General features: G+C 43.0%; 1 protein-coding gene across 12 annotated transcripts in view; it reads right to left on the bottom strand.

Moving 5' to 3' along the window:
- GALNT11 (polypeptide N-acetylgalactosaminyltransferase 11) overlaps nt 1–16,793 on the bottom strand; it is a 45,001-nt gene that overhangs the window by 26,366 nt on the left and 1,842 nt on the right. For 5 of the 12 annotated variants that reach the window (XM_080578531.1, XM_080578532.1, XM_080578534.1 and 2 more), the window contains exon 2: nt 3,283–3,615. In XM_080578531.1, the coding sequence (XP_080434657.1) occupies nt 3,283–3,577 (295 nt within the window). In that variant the 5' untranslated portion in view covers nt 3,578–3,615. Of the gene's footprint in view, nt 1–3,282; nt 3,616–9,827; nt 10,091–11,818; nt 12,126–13,060; nt 13,190–13,308; nt 13,373–14,579; nt 14,749–16,793 lie in introns of those variants that run through there. The other 7 variants (XM_080578536.1, XM_080578537.1, XM_080578535.1 and 4 more) reach the window with 4 other exon arrangements.

Here is a 16,793-nt window from a genome sequence, read left to right as displayed (position 1 = left end):
CCTGAGCCTGTAGTAACACAGAAATGGCTATGACAGAACTGCAAATTTCTTATTTCTCTCACCTGGGACTTTGACAGCAAATAAAACAGCAATAGAGCTAGCTGTTTCTCTGTTGATTATTTTAGCAGAAGCATCCACTGTCGCTGAGCACGGCAGAGGCAGCAACTGCCGATATAAATAAGCACACTGCTAGATGCCAAGGTGAAATCCTGAATGCCATCCTGCCTGCCTTGTCTCAGTGCCACGGGCTTCTCTCTCACTGAGCCATATGGTCACCAGGGTGAAGACAAACAAAACATTATGGTGCTTCAAATTAAAGTCCTCTACAGAAAGAAGTGGAGGAACTGGTAAGAGTGCACTGAGCTTTACTGACCACCACTGCACCGATATCTTTTTTCCCCACCATTTGTCTGATCAAATCTCCTTATCTTAACTTATCATAACCCCTTGAACCACCAGCAGGAGTCTGGCTGCATCTTCTTTACAGCCTCCCATTAAGATGTTTTTGACAGCAATAAAATTTCACCTCTTTGCCTTCTCCCTAAAGCAGAATAAAAGCAATCTCAGCTTCTCCTCACGTTCTCCCATTCTCAACATCTATGCAAAAGCCACCTGAGCTCAAACCCAGAGAAAATGTGATGTGTTAAAGAAAATGAAAGGAAGACCATACAAAGAATGTAAATGAAGAAAGCTTCAAAACTAAGGACAAATCCTGGCTGGCCCTCAGAGCACAGCTGTGTCACCAGTAGATGTGTTTCGGCAGCAATACCTACCTGCAGCTAAAAGATCACCTTCAAGATCACCATTTACACTTCCTACCCTGGCACTTTTAGTCTCAAGTACAGCAATAACAATGCAGTGACGCTGTCAAATACAAGGTCTTGACATTTGTGCAGGACCAAGTTGGAAGTGCTGGGAAGCGGTGCCTGCTGAAGGCATTGGATACAGCCACATCACGTGTCTGGTAGTGATGGAAGCTGTCATGCTCACAGATTACTGCTCCCACTGTGGCCAGGCTGCCTCACAGGGAGGAAGAATAAGGGCCTGATGTGTGAGGAGCAGCTGAGGTCCCTGGGTTTGCTCAGCCCAGAGCAGAGCAGGCTGAGGGGAGGCCTCATGGCGGCCTGCAGCTCCCTCACGAGGGGAGCGGAGGGGCAGGCGCTGAGCTCTGCTCTCTGGGGACAGCGACAGGACCCGAGGGAACGGCATGGAGCTGGGACAGGGGAGGGTCAGGCTGGGGGTTAGGGAAAGGTTCTGCACCCAGAGGTGGTCGGGCACTGGGACAGGCTGCCCAGGGCAGTGGGCACGGCACTGAGCCTGACAGAGATCAAGCGTTTGGACACTGCTCTCAGACACAGGGTCTGGTTTTGGGTGGTCCTGTGTGGAGCCAGGAGTTGGACTCAATGATCCTGGTGGGTCCCTTCCGACATGGGATATTCTGTGATTCTAAGCCTTGTCACAACGGCAGTGCCTCTCTTCCAGCATCAGGTTTAAAGGGATAAAATGGCCCTCCTTTGAACTACATGCATTTCTAGCATGAGGTTTCCAGCTTGTCATTTCTGACACCCAGCTCAATCATTCCTACATGCTCAGTGTCACAGGAACACCATGATGCTGGGTCGACTTATGACATCTCCTTGACACAAAGCACAAGCTTAAACACATACCAAATGCTTCATTCTACAATCCTCCCATACCCAACCACTAACTACTTCCTTCTGATCTTCTGAATATAGAGTAGAAGGAATGCTAATGCTTTTAAAACATCCTCATGAAGAACATCATCCAAAATGCACACACAAGGCCCAAAAGATTTCAGTCCAAACAGCAGACACAGGCCCTTGGAAAATAAAGTTTGCAACGGAAACATTTCTGGCTTTACTTCAGCAGAATTATTCGGATCTCACAGGTTTATAAAGAAGACTTTACCCCATCAGATTGGTGGTTTTGGTTGTCATATGCCAATCCTTTTGTTTTTTGTTTTTTTTTTTTTGCTTTGCGTGTTTATCACCACCCTACCCGACAAGGACAGGAAGCCCTCTCCTGCAGCACCTGATCTAATTCAAAGAGAGCCAGCTGTCTCTTGATGATTCATGTACAACTTATCCTGGCACCATAAATCCCCTTGGCTTTCACCAGCCAAACCAGTCACTCTGTTTGAAGATCAAGGGACTTCTCAGTCAAAAAGCTCTAATTTCTTTCCTGGCCAGCACTGAATAGCTGGAAAGAAACGGCCACCTCTGGACTGGCTTTCACCTCACTTGGCTCTCGTAGGTTTTGCAGTGAACTGATAAACATTTGAAATGCCACAAGGCAATGCAAATTGACATTTCTGTTTTGGAAGGTGTTTTTCCACATATGCACACAAGTCTATGTGCAACTCATGAACTGAAGTTTGGCAAAGGCCTACAAATTTTTGAAGCTGGTGATGCAGCATTCCAAGTAATGACAAAAGACGTCAGTCAGATATAAGTATTAAACTCCTGGCTATGGAGGATACTGTGCCGTAATTCCCAAAAAAGCAGCAGATACCAATACTGCAATGCTCAACATGTACCTCCAGACTTAAAGAAAGTTTGCAGGCTAATGCAACACAAATTCAAACACAGCAGAGAACAAAACTAAGCTGTAAGCAGTTAAATAAACAAAGCATTTTAGTTTGGAAGGCAAGTCTGGAAGACAAACTCAAATCATCTCATTGATGAAATATGTTCCAACGAAACACGCAGACCTTTGTTGGTACAAAATAAGCAGGACTTGGCCCTCACCACTGCCATCTCAATCAATCTTTCATTGTAATTTTGTCCCCCACACATTTTTTCTCGTTGATTTCATACTCCAAGGATGTTCTTCCCATCGATGGGTCCTCTTCATTGTGTATTGTTATCAAGCTATTTTTAATTGTTGCATATGATCAGAGCTCCTCTGTTGGGAGTAAAAGTTCATGTATTTGAGCCCGATCAATATAGGAGCAAGATATGAAAGAATACATTGAAACTTCCAGAATCAAGAACTACATCAAGGGTAGACACCCTGCTGCAATCCAGTCCTCAATAACACACAGCACAGCTGTAAGTGTTAGGAATAGTATATTTTGGATCACACACAGTAGAATAAATTTCAAATAATTTCTAATTAAGGGAGCCACTAGTACTACCTACATTTTAACACCAAAACTACTTCATTAAGCAATTTGCACCAGAAATCCTCTAAATTTGAAACCTTCAAATTCCATTTCTGCTACTGTTTTCAATTTTGTCACCAACATTAAAAAGCACTTACCCATTTCAGGAGAGAAGTCTACCTCCCCCTTAACTGGGTCCTGGACATGATTTCCAAGAGGATTTCCAATCTTATTCTCTTTCTGTTGCAATTCAGGTAAATGAACTGGCCCCCGGGTAAAACGAGGGTAGAATTTTTTTGGAAATGGCCTCTGAGGTTCCAGCCCCTTGACGGGCACATTCTTGAAGGACTGATTCTCTTCACTGAAGTTGAAATAAACAAAGAGCAGAAGCGTCCAGGTCACTGATGTGAAAAGGCACCCATAGCAGAAATAGCGAAGCGTGACACTTCCCATTGTAGACTTAGCATCGTTGAGGACCCATTCTCAATTACCTGAAAGAGAATAAAAACACATTGAGAGCACTGCCTGTTAACTCCTGAGGTTTACTCTTAGGAAGTTCATTCTCTAGGTTACTCTTCTGTTAAACAATTTTTGTAACTTCAAGCACAGACCTTAAGAGTGAAATGCCTCTTCACTTTCCCACTCAAAAAGGATGACCACAATTGCTCAATCTACATAGACACTATTGCCTTTAAAAATGAAGGGAACAACCACCAAGAGCCCAATGACACATCACACTCAAAGGTAAACAAGCAGTTTTCCCTCATAGCAGTTATATAATTATATTTCTTCCACCGCAGTATGAGATGTTTAAATGAACGTAGGCACACAAAGAACAGTGTATAACCAGGCATACCACACACAAGGAATCGGTTCTTGCAGTTCAGTTCCCATCCCGAAACACGGGACGAGAGAACACAGACTCAAAAAGCTATCTAGTTAAGTTCTCCTTGCTCCATATTTAAGGACACCATCATGAGCATCCCAGAAACTACAGAAATCACAGGATGAAATTTAACAAGTACCAAGACAGTCACATTTACAGATACTTTTCCCTTCAAAAACAGAGGAAGCAGATATGGAAGAGGGGAAGAGCAAAAAGCTCTAAAGTAATTCTTTGGCTTCCTGCAGACTCTGGAGGAGATGCCCACCTAGAGCTGGAAGGAAGCAAACAACCCAGAGTTCTCCTGTAGGCATCCCTCCACTAACAGCACTTTTGCAAAGTATTTTACGAGTTACTAAAGCTAGCAAATCCCTGGAATGAAGCATGTGAAACTGGTCATAAAATTGTATTTACAGCCCCAGAGAATCAGGTAAACTTTTTGGAGTTTCTCACGTCTAAACAAGGCTCAGTTCCCAAAACTGTGGAAAAAAATAACTCAAAGAAGTGATGAGAGAAATCTGATATCTCAACAGAATGAATTTTTTTCACAGTAACAAAAAGTCAGGAAAACATTTAATAATCTTTTAATTAGTAAAATGCTTGTGTTAAGAGAAAGTATTGGGGGTGGGGGTCAGGGTTTTACACTAATGCATTTCTCAGACTTCTCAAGAAACTGGAAACAACCAGAAGTCTTCAGGTCAGCCTGGCAAGGAACAGACCACAACAACATTTATGAGCACAGATTATTCCCTTCTCAGTATGGAAAACTACTAAACAGAAGTAGAAGGTGCTCACGATCCCAAAGAAATCTATAAAGATCCCACTTATTTTGGCAGCCCAGTTCCGAGTCTTAAGTGACCTGCATCCAAAAATTCAAAGTCCACTTTCACAGACTGCACCAAGTCATTGTCTCCCTTCCAGAAAGGAAAGTTTCCTATTAAATAAAGGAGCAAAACAACCTCCTCAAAAATAATTTACCTGTTATTCTCACCACGTCAAACTTCCTCACTTCTGCAAGGGAACAGTCTATGCAGCAGTTAAGCCCAAGGAGCTTAAAAAGGTCTTAAACGGGGTTTAAATCTCAACTGGACACACAGGGTCAGCGTGAATCGCATGCTCTGTGAAACAGGCTCTCTAACGCTGCCACGCACAAATCTTGCTGCTTAACTGTAGGGCCGTGAAATTGGTCAGGCAACAAATGCGCTGGGGCTAAAATAATTAAAAAAACCCTCTCATTCTAGCTAGCAGAAAGGGTTTACCAGCTGGAGAGATGCAGATCACCGATCCCCAGTACCTCACTGCCTGTGAGGACAGCGGTCAGTTATCATACCAAGGCGAATCTAGGCTCAGAAAAAAAGCACAGGAGGCTGCAAAGGACCAAGATTAGATAAACAGCTACATCCTCTCATCATAGTAATTCTTCCTGCCAGACAGCCTGCAGACAATTAATACTTATCCTAGAAGATGATCTGGGGGCTTGCCAGCTTTCTCTTGCCGGGCCACAAGAAGGTCAGCTGCTGTCCCACTTGTCCAAGGCGAATATTCCGCTCCTCAAAACCTCTAGAATTGTTTTCCCGTTCGCTATGGTAACGCAGATGCGCAGCCCCGCATCGTGGCACACGCTTACACAGCGGACAGAGCTGTTCTAACCCGACAGCTGTTCCTCCAGCCTTTTCATTTGGGAGCTACGGAGGCACGCATCTACACGGCAGCTTGCACAGGAGAACCGAATCTCACCCTTGCTGTCCCGGCTAAGGGATAAGCACGGAACAGCATCTCCACAGCCTCTCAGATGTGTTTCACAGATCTGTGTCAGTGCTGCTGAGGCACTTTGAACCACACCAAAGCAAGTTTGCTGTGCCCGAGATCAGACGTACTCAGATGAAAAAGGAAGGGACGAAATGAGTGATCACCAGAGCGAAAAGGTTGCCGTACATCCCTTCCATCTCCAGCAAGCCCTCTGAGCGGGCTGACAGCATGCTCTTGGACACCTACCAGATCACCGCTACAGCAGCAGCAAACACAAACCTGAGCACGACAGCATTTCCACGCGTTCTTTCCTAAGGCAGGACTGCTTCACCTTCCTTTCCCCTCCTTTGCTGTTTTGCAGCTTGGTGAAAGGGTACAAAGGTTGAAATGCTGCATTTAAAACAAATGCCAGAACCTCCACGATGCAGAAAACCAGGCCCTTTCAGTAGCTTGCTATTCAACCAAGACATTTGGTAATGCATTTGGCAGGAAAACGCAGACTCATTATTTATTTTCTTTAAGATCCACATGTTTTGTTAGAGGCTTCGTTTTGGAGGCAGGGTAGAAAAAAACGCGAACGCTGCCTACGAAAAGCTCAGCGGGGTTTATTAGCTTACCTGATTTACCAGCACGTGAGCATTTACACAACCGTTCTCTGATGGATTTCAACCATTTCTACCACTTCAACAGCAGCAGAAGTCACAGTCTGAATCAGTGCTCTATGCTCCAGTCTTAAATGAACCACGATGTGTCTCTCAGGTCTGTGTTAGTGAAGAGGCAGCAGCGTGTTTCCAAGCCCTAAGCAGCACCAGTCCTGCTTGGGACCTGTCCCAAGGGACAAGGAGAGCATTCAGCCCTACCTTTCTGTGCGTGGCTCTCCAGAGGGAAGGACTGAACGCTTACACTGGTCACAAGGACCCGGAGGAAACGGTCACGGATGCCTCCACTTCTACCTTGCCGTCCTCCCTATCCAAGGCTCTCTTCTGCAAGCCATTTGGACCCAGCGAATAAACTTACCCTGCCCAGCTCCTTTCGCCTCCCATCCTGTGAAGTTCTCCAGCAAACGCACTTTGCTGCTTTACCAACAACCGTCTCCGACTGCCTACGCACCGTCGCAGCTCGCCGGTGGCTGTCTAAAAACATCCATCCTCTCCCAGCTGGTTTCTCCAAGCAGGATTTTGAAACTTCAGCAAAGCCAAACTTTACTTTTTCCTTCCCCCAAAGTGTTGATATCTTTCTCAACCCAGATGTAATCTTTTTCTCATGCTGCTTGTGTATTTTTGAATTTAGGGGCCCTAAACCTCCAGTAATGCAAGCAGAGCTAGCAGGTTTAAGTAGTTAGATAGAAACAACAAGCTGAAAAAACAGATTTTCCTTATCCAGACAATGTCCATGTGCTCATAAGAATAATTTTCACCAGCATAGTAAGTACAGTAACACCCAATCCGGTCACCACAAAATTGCTATTTGGACAGGACAATTAAAACCTATTTTTATCTATTTAATCAAATGCAAGCAAAAATAGTAATTGCCACCTAAAGAACCAAACCCCTACGGTTTAAACATATCAAGAATAATTTAATAATACAGTTCCTCACGGATTTTACTTGTAATTCAGATTAGATCTGAGGGATCTAAAGTGTTTTGCCTCTTAATTTCTGGAGAGAGCAGCTGCCAAAAGAAAGTTTCCGAACTACCTCAAGCAATTCTTTCCCAGCAACGCATGCAGGGAATGAACATCCAGACTGAACAGAAGACATTTCCTCTCCGTCAGCAACACAGGAGCTGTCACAGCAAATAATAAATAAATCACACCTTGAAGTATCTTTCAAGCCTTCATTAACATTCACAACAAAGCGGCAATGCACAGGATTTAGGGCTGTTTGCACCAGGCTACTTAGGAATCCTGTCAGAACATAATCCATAATCCAGACAGACATAAATCATCCGAGGTGGCAGCATCTCCTGCATCAGGAAATTACAGCCCGTTTTGGAGGCAACTGCAGTGACCGAGAAGGGAAAGAAGTCCATGCTCTTAAGAGCTGCCCTCGGTATCAGCTCAAGAGAGATGACGTTTGCAATGCGCAGTATTCTGGGCATTTCTAACAAGTATTCTGATTTACAGTCTCTCCCATCTTGCTCCATTTTGACTGCCATATGTATCGTCTGACAGCTTTCCCACTTTGACAAAGCCTTGGAACTAAGTCTGCACAACAGAATGCCGGGAATAAAGTATTCCTCTCTAATCCCCACAAATTCCAGCCCAGAAATCCCAGTCCCTTGCACAAGCAGTAAATCATTTACACCCCTCTTTAAAAAAAAAAAAAAGTATAAGTAACTTAGTAAAACTCTCCGAAAGTCAATCAATAGCAGAGAAGAAGAAAACGCAGGAGCCTACCTGCCTGACTCAAGGTTCAGCAATTACTGTGCAATAGGGTTCTCCACGTCGCACCAACTTCTTGTGGGTTTCTTCTAGAACCAGCATGAAATCCAGCCCACACATCAAACCCGGTAACATTTACGTTTAATAACTGGCCCAACAATTACACTCTGTTCTTGCAGACAGGCTGGAAGAGCGCCGTTAGGAACCTGCGCAGCTCTCACACTGACCCAGGGTACGAGCCTTCGATATTTGTAATGAAACAAAATGCCAGCCACATTTCACAGTATTTTGGCTTAAAGAGCCTGGAGCTACTTTTCCTCTACGTCCAGCCACTGCTTAAACACCCACATCTGCTTGGATTAACCTCAGCAGTTTAGTAAACACACCGTATGACTGGATATTTCAGGACTGTGCCAAAACTTATGTTTGTCAGAGGTCAAACAGAGGATCAGATTAACCTCAAGATTTTTGAAGCAGCGGTCAGAATTATTTGAGAAAACCTGAAACTCTGCTTGTAGTTTGTCCAAGAACAGCTTTTCTTTAAAAAAAGAAAATACAGGAATGACAGAGATACAACTCATACTACCCAGACTTCCTGCAAGACTGCCTGTGTATTTTGGACCTCTATTAAGGCAGGGAACAGATGTGTATAATCCTCATTTCTAAAGAGCATTCTAGTAAAATATCATTAAACTAATTTTTATCTTGCTACAAAGCATCAGGATAAACTGCTACGTGACCTTTTACAGCTGCTTTTAATTTTTAATTCATTATTTATTGGGGGGCGGGGGGAGAAGCAGAACAAGAAGATAAGGTAACGCTATTTACAAATGCAGATTTTGCTCTTGTAATGGCCTTAACTCCTTACACAATTCTCAGCCTCCAAGACGTGACAGCTACCATCGCTGCTCTTCCCAAGAAGCCTCGACATGACCAGGCTTTCCTATTTTCTTGTTGACTCATTGGCAGACAGCATTAGCAGCACAACGAACAGAGGCCAGATCGGGAAGCAGCAGCTCTCCGGTAATACACCCATCACACATACAGATGGCATTCCCCACAGCTGCTGCGGTTTCGTGAAACTATTTGTTGGTTTTTTATTTTCCAGGCATCCCTTACATCGCAGATAGTCACCAGGGAGAGACAGTTACTAGACGAGCAGGATGAAAAAGGGACACCTTAGGTCGCTTTTCCTGCAGGGTTTTATGGACTCCAGCACGCACCACTAGAAGGAACACACATTCAGAACACAAGTTAGAGGCATTTCTAATTTAAAAGCTAAGCCTAATAAAACCTAATTTAACAGCTTACAAAAAAAAAAAACCCTCTTACTGGATTGTTTCAGCACAAATTTTGATCTACCTGCCTGCTTGCTTTTAGTCAAGAACAGCCATTAATTTCTGACCTCACAGAAGGGATGGATCATCACACTTTCTGAATTAAATGGCTATTTTTGACACAACACAGGCAGGTAACTGCTCACATACAGACTGTTTGGAGAAACAGCCCCAGAGCAGCCTCAGCACAGACAAAAGCTGAGACAGAAACTCCCCGGCTGATGACACAGCTTGGAGAACCCAGGAGATGCAGCTGAATGCCAGTCAGCAGCACACAGGCTGCATCAGCCGGAGTGCAGCCAGGAGGATGGGGATGTGGGCACACCACCCCTGTAGGACCACGGTACCCACCTGGGGATCTTCCAGCACAGCAATAAACTGGAGCGAGCTCACCGGAGGCCACCAAGACGGTCACGGGCTGGAGCATTTGCTCTGCGATGGCTCTGGAGGACCTAAGAGCAGCCTGCTCATACCTGCAAGGATGTGAGCAGGAAAGCAGAGCCAGGCTGTCCACCAAGGCGCAAGTTAGAAGAAGGAAAGAGCTAAAAACAAGGCTGATATACCTTCAGTCACAGCAACCCTCACGCAAAGAAATATACCGCAGACCACCGGCTGTCCTATTGTATAAGATCGTTTCTCCCTTTCATTTTAATGAGATGACACACTAAAATCTATTTTTAATGAGCCACTGCAAGTCACTTCTAAATGCAAATTTAAAAGGTTTGGGAGCCAACAGTTTAGTCATTTCATCACAGCTATGGAAATCCGTGTCACACCAGCTAAAATAAATCCTGCTGAAATCAACACATTACAGAAAAATCCTAAAATACCAATAACGTTCTACTCCAATAATACTTCATAGATACAAAGACACAGAGCTAGTTGCATCAATTGCTGAAGGCCTAAGAAACTATGAGTACACAAGTCCGAAAAGCATAGTGTTTTATAATATTTTTTAAAAATTATGGTTTTAGGTTCCCACTCCTCCCTATTTTATCACTGTCAAATGATTCACTTGTAACATACAGTGATGCGTAGTTCAGTTTTTGGACTTTAACCACAGATGGATAAATCCCGCATACCATTATTTTTAAATCTGCAAACGATATAATGAATGCCTCCTCCAGGAACATAACTTCTCTTATCAAGCTTTTCGGAATTTCTCAACGCCCATAGAAAAGCTTTGCTTAAAAGGCTGCCACACTGAAGTGAATGGGAACATATTCAAGCATTTCTTTTTAAATCTCCATTTCAAGTATTTCCCTGCTGAAGAAGGTATTTTAAAATTTTTCAGCATCTTTCACTTCATCAACAACAAAGCATGCTGGATTTTCTTTTTATTGATGACAAATACCATTCTCCCTGCATATTTCTCCTATCCAAGGAACGAGTATCTCAAAAAGGCTCTCATTTATGGATACAATTTTCATGCAAAAAACAGCTGGAAGTTTGGAATTGAGAAGTTAAGAGTCAGTGTCTCTCGTTAACAATCAACCTAACAGAACACCAGTTTGGGTTAAAAACAACACTAAACTGGAAGTTAACATAGCAGTCCAGTTTGTGATTACAGACAGCAAGTACACTTGGATTAGACAGTTAGTTAGTTAATCAAAATCCCAGTGCTCAACACTGAATAAGTAAGTGCTATACCACGGACAGTTTCATGCTGCTGCAGTGTCCTCTTTCCCCTTCTCCCTCCAAAAGCTACTTGTTTCCTAAAAGACAATTGCACTCATGGCATTAGGGGGATCTCCACCAAACACGCTGCACCATAGGGCTGCTCTGCTGGATGTTGCTTTCAGCCATCTGGCACAGAAATACATGTCGTGCCGCTCACGGACTCCTAAAATACCTTCTTCCTTTTAGTTGCTGATATTTGCTTTCTGCCAATTGAAACAATGAGATTTTCTTTTCATTGGCAAAGCCAGCTTTCAAGGAAGCCAGAATGTTCCTGTACTTTCTCCCAAGAAAGGTGCGTGCACTTTGCAGTGCGGCTCTTCCTTCTCACGTATAGCTTAGGAAATGTCAGGATTAAAAAGAAAAACCACACCGACAATTCCTTTTCTGATGCATCTCTCAGATTAAAGATCCACACATCTAAGTATTAGTTTAACAACCCCCCAGCACTATATATAAATGCAAAAGGTAAGCGAGCTTACAAGGTCAACTACATACAAGTAAGCTGCTTAATACCTTTTCCAAATGCTTAAAACCTACCTAGCTGTTCCTTGCATATTATGTCCGCAAAGCTCACCCAAATAAGAGTAAAAATACAGATGTGCATGCAAAATAAGTAGATAAGAAATGCTTCTACACGAACAGCTGAACGGGAAAACGCTCACCTTCTTCCAGAAGAGCCGGCACTAAGGAAGCAGTGCAAGGTTACATAGGGAAAACACATTCACTGCAGTAGCAGTCAAATCCAGTTGGTGTCTTCATTCTCAGTGAACAATAAAACGCTGAGCCTGAAACTTAACACTTTGTTGCTGAGCGCCGCTTCCAAGCCCTTACTGGAAACAGGGTAACAAACACAAGCTTCCCTATGACAACAGGCTGATCTGGAGGGGGTTCAGGACATGAACTCGACAAGGTTATTCCTCATTTCACTGCACAGACTGCCCCAAAAGCACTGTTAGTATTTTTTTTTAACTACAAAAAAAAAAGAAAAAAAAGAGGTCATTTTACTGCCACTAAAGAAACATAACCAGTGAGTGTATTTCTAAGGAATCTTTCATCATAGCATCAGTGGATTAGACCTCAGTAATACTAGAGAAAGCCATCATTGAGCTTGTATACAAATTCTACAAACTCCTTTAGTCCTGATTTCCCAAATCGCTAGCAATTTTAAGACTTCCACGTTTTGACTGAAGTTTTCTAGGTATGCTTTCCGCTCAAATGCCTCTTTTTAGAAAATTTTTTAATCAAAAGTGCTTTGAGCTTTTTTTTCTTCCAGCTTTCTACAAGCAAAGTGAAAACATTATCCAGTTCTAAAAAAAAAAAATAAAAAAATAGAAACTTAATTTGGCAGCCCTCCCACCAGAAAAGCTGGTAGGAAATTTGGCAATAAAACAGACCTCACTGAAGTACTTTGCAGTGAGGCAGTGAAAATTGGAGTTGACTGGGCTCAGCTTTAAACCTGTGACTACTGACCATAGATATTTTTTTTTGCAAATCCCAATTCTGCAATTACTTCCAAGCAGATATCCCCTTGTGCAGAACTCAGTACTGAAATCAACAGCTCCATATAAAATATGCGTTTGCAAACTCAGACTAGAAACTTCCTAAAAAACTATACCCGAGCTCGTGTAAAATGCAAAGCTGCTGCAATTACTTTATTTCCTACAGAACTAAGAACTCCGTGATGCTGACTTAATGAGGCTGGATGGTTAAGTTGTACCTCACCCTACAGCATTAGGGTACAGAATTCACTCAGACTTCCGAGCCTATTTCCTACAAATCCTACAAGGCTGATTCCTTTCTCTCCTTTTTTTTGGAGGATTTTTATTTTCAAAATGCAGAAACTTACATAAACAAATATGACAGCAGTGCTATGTTTGCAGCCCAGGCGCGCTGCATTCACTTACAGTCAGCAGCCAGAAATTGCCACGGGCAGGCAACAGGAGGCGGTGAGCTACTCGCTGCAGCTCTGCAGTCTGCCTGTGCAGCTCACTTCGGTCAGCCCTGCATCAAACACCTCCACGGAGCCTGAGCAACTGATAGTAGTACACAGAGATGTATTCGTTTAAAACGGAAAGGCAAAACCTAGCAGCACAGCTGTGAGCGAGGCGAAAACAAGTTAGGGTTTAAATCCACAAGAGCTGGCGCATCACACCTGTGATCTAAGGTGTTTAAATCCTTCTCAGCTGCTCGGAAGTGTTAACTCCTGGTGAGGTTCTCTGCACGATGAAGAGACAGCACAATCTTAGTGAGATCCTCCACATCTTACAGCCTGGCTTCTCCTGCATGGCTAGCCATTGCTAAAACACGCAGAATTGTAAGGAATGCTAAAACCATTGTGTTTAATTGAACCCAGTGACCATTTGCATTTCTCCTGTCCAGAAACAAAGGTCACTTGGAGTTTTTCGCTTCAAGCTTTAGCACAGAGTCCACACCGTTTGGAACAGCATAACAAGAGACTTTTTTTTTCCCCTCCAGTAAGGAACTTTCTCTGAAACTCTCCCATCTTCTTGCTTGTGGATCTATTTTCACAACAGAAGTTAAAAGTCACTTCCGCACGCTAGTTTCTCTCTAGTTCTCCCATTTTCTCACTGCCTCAAGCCATTTATACGAGAGAGGAAGCCTGAGGGTACAAACCAACTCCATCTTCTCCCTTCAGTTCCCAGACTGAACCAGGACACCCACATGGTTAAGGCATCGGATGGAGCTATGGGATGTTCTGGTTGAACTATCTGCTCTGCTACGGATTGTGATGAGATCCTCAGAAACTCATTGTCTTGGTCCCTCCTATTAAACCCAAACGATGCATTAAGGCAAACACATCAAAGGTTCTGCGGCCACAATAAGCAGAAATAACACAAATATCTAGTGAAGTTCTGGGTTAGAAGAGCAAGAACTCATTCTTGCTTCTCCCCCAAAAAGCCTACCTGTGAACTCTTGCATAGGAGACACTTTTCCCCTTTCTTAATAAAATCCAGTAATACAAACAAAAGAGGTACCCACCTTTACTGCTACAACCCTATCTACAAACGGAGTCAATGAAAACACTTTCAGTTGTATGTGAACTAAGTTATTAAGTTTAATAAAAGGTTATGTTGCTAAATATTGTATTTGATAGTAGGGTAGGGAGTTTTCCAATGTTTTCCAAAACACAGACCTTCTATGGGGATGTTTCCGAAAAAAAATTGTGGATTTTAACTGCTGGGTTAGAGTGATAAATCACCAGCACACAGATTTCACACTGTCTGTATGGAAAGCAAACTTGTGCAAGTTATGCCAATACTTAATTTTTTCTTTTATTTCCTTCTACATGATTGTACAGACACGCTTCCCTCCTCTTCCAAGGAAATTCCTTCTCCATCCCCTACTGGTCACTTCTCTTCTGCTTATCTATTGCCAATGCTTTTAATAAGAAAACATTCTCACGATTTCGATGTTGAAATCGAGGATGTTGCAATAGCACTGTTGATCTGCTGTTCTTTCATTTTCCCATTTCAGTAGAAGCCACGGTTTCCAACGCACTGATAGCACAGAGGGTTAGCATGGAATCCAAAACTTAGTCTTCTCCTGGTTCAGAAGCGGTGAGTCTCAGTGTCTGCTGATGCAAGAGATAAGGCATGCTAACTGATAAAATTAAGGTATTCCAAGAAACAGACGACTAAAGAAAGCACTTCTAAAAAGCAAACTCCCTAAGAAATGCATAAGAGGTATCAACAGGACCCATAAAATCATTTCTTCTTGGTATTACACTTCAGAAATTAGCAAAATAGTCAAAATACCTATAAAGATTGATTTATAAGGAGTTGCGCATCAAAACAGGATAGAGTTCTGTGCTTCCTCGAAGAGGGTCTCTCTTAATTCAGCCCACTTCTGAGGTCTAAAGCATCTAATTTAACCCTTGTCTGCACAAGAAAATCTATGCCACTTAGCCAAGCAATGCTTGGACAGCTTTAGATACACTAGAACCAAGACCTCCACATATTCTTAGCATTCATTAAGCACTTGTTTAAGTCAGCGCAGCATATAGCCACCTTTTACGGAGGAACCCTGCTTTTTGCATGCCTCTGCAAGTCCGTTAGCTGAACCTGTCCATTTAAAATTTGACTTCTTGAACAGTGCTGCACCTTACAGTTCAAGTCTCGGGAATTACACAATAAAGTTACCGCAGATAAGCGGTTACCTCGCATTAGTCTCTCTGCTACATTTCTTTATGCACGTACTCCTTCCCTCTTACAGGGCAAGAGAAGTGATTTTTGTTCACATAGCTTGCTCCACGGCAAGAGGGGTTAGAGAGACCATGCATGCCAAACGCCACTGCAGCAGAGCCGATAAGGTATCGCTTGTCAGTCAGAGCAAACGCTCAGCCTCCGAAATGCAGAACCTTGCACAGCTACTGCCACCAAAAAGAAAGAAAACCACAACAGCTCACCTGCCCTGAACTCAGTTTAGAGCCAGCAAAGACATTTAAGTGCCCACCTGTGAGCAGTACAGGGTAGTGGGGTCTCTTCCCTAGCCTGCACATCTATTTCTTGCTCATATAATAAAGCATAACGTAGACAGTAGGAAATTCTGAGGTTCCCCATATTAGGGGTTTGGAAAGAGTGGAAAAGTTGATTCACCCTTGAGCGCTGTAGTCCAGTTTCAAAAATGCAAAGAGTCCGGCTGCAAAAAACACTAGACTGCACAAGAAAGGGCTGAGATATAGCACATCACTCTTACAGGCACTTCAATCCATACTCTCTATTTTGGTAACACCATCAGCTGTTTAACCCACAGGCTTATATTTTCACTGCTCGGTGAAGGAGTTCAGAAGGTCATAAAACAATATCTGAAACTTAGTAGGCTTGAAGTCAGCTTTTGATTGAAGCAGTATCAACAGCTTCCTAATTCTGCCCTTTTTTCTCGCACTGTATTACTGGTTTTCACAATAAAGTATTTACACTAATTACACAATGCTGACTCACATGAGAAACGTGCTGGAGCACAGCTGAAAGATGTGGTAGATACCATTAACTCTTATACAAAATGAGCCAAACAAATCCATTTTCTCATGCTGCTAAACACTGGTTTAACAGCCAAAGGCTCTGTACTGACAGTACTTTATACATTAACACAGTAGCTGCAACAGCAGATGCATTCATCTCCATAAGCCACCATACGATTTGAAATGAAACCTCAGATAAGGATCAAGATAGTTTCCATTTCCCACAGCCTAACATGGATTGAAACAGACTTCACCCCTGTAATACTTTTTTGAGGGAAAAAAAACACACGAATTTCTGCACTTGAAATACATGGGCCTATTCTTGCTCTTTAACAGCAAGAAACAGAGCTGTATTGCAGCATCTCTCCAAAATGAAATGTACTAATGAAAGTTACTTGAGTTTAGGGGATACCCATAGCTGTGATACTGCCTAGTCAGACAGAAAAGTTTAGGAAGGTCATGAACTGAACTGTCACAGAAAGAAACAACAACTTTTCCTCAGTTTCACAGAATTACAGAAAGATTGAGGTTAGGAGGGACCTCTGGAAACGCCAAGCCCCCTAAATTTGACTTTGTCCGTTAAGTTGGAAGCCTCCTTTTACTTTCCTGTCTCAGTAATCAAGACATGGATGCTCAGACTGCACCATTTTACAGTA

The sequence above is a fragment of the Anser brachyrhynchus genome, assembly GCF_964034855.1.
Source record: "Anser brachyrhynchus genome assembly, chromosome: 2".
Taxonomy (NCBI): Eukaryota; Metazoa; Chordata; class Aves; order Anseriformes; family Anatidae; genus Anser; species Anser brachyrhynchus.
The sequence above is the reverse complement of the archived record's forward strand: the minus strand, read 5'-3'. Positions and strand labels throughout refer to the sequence as shown.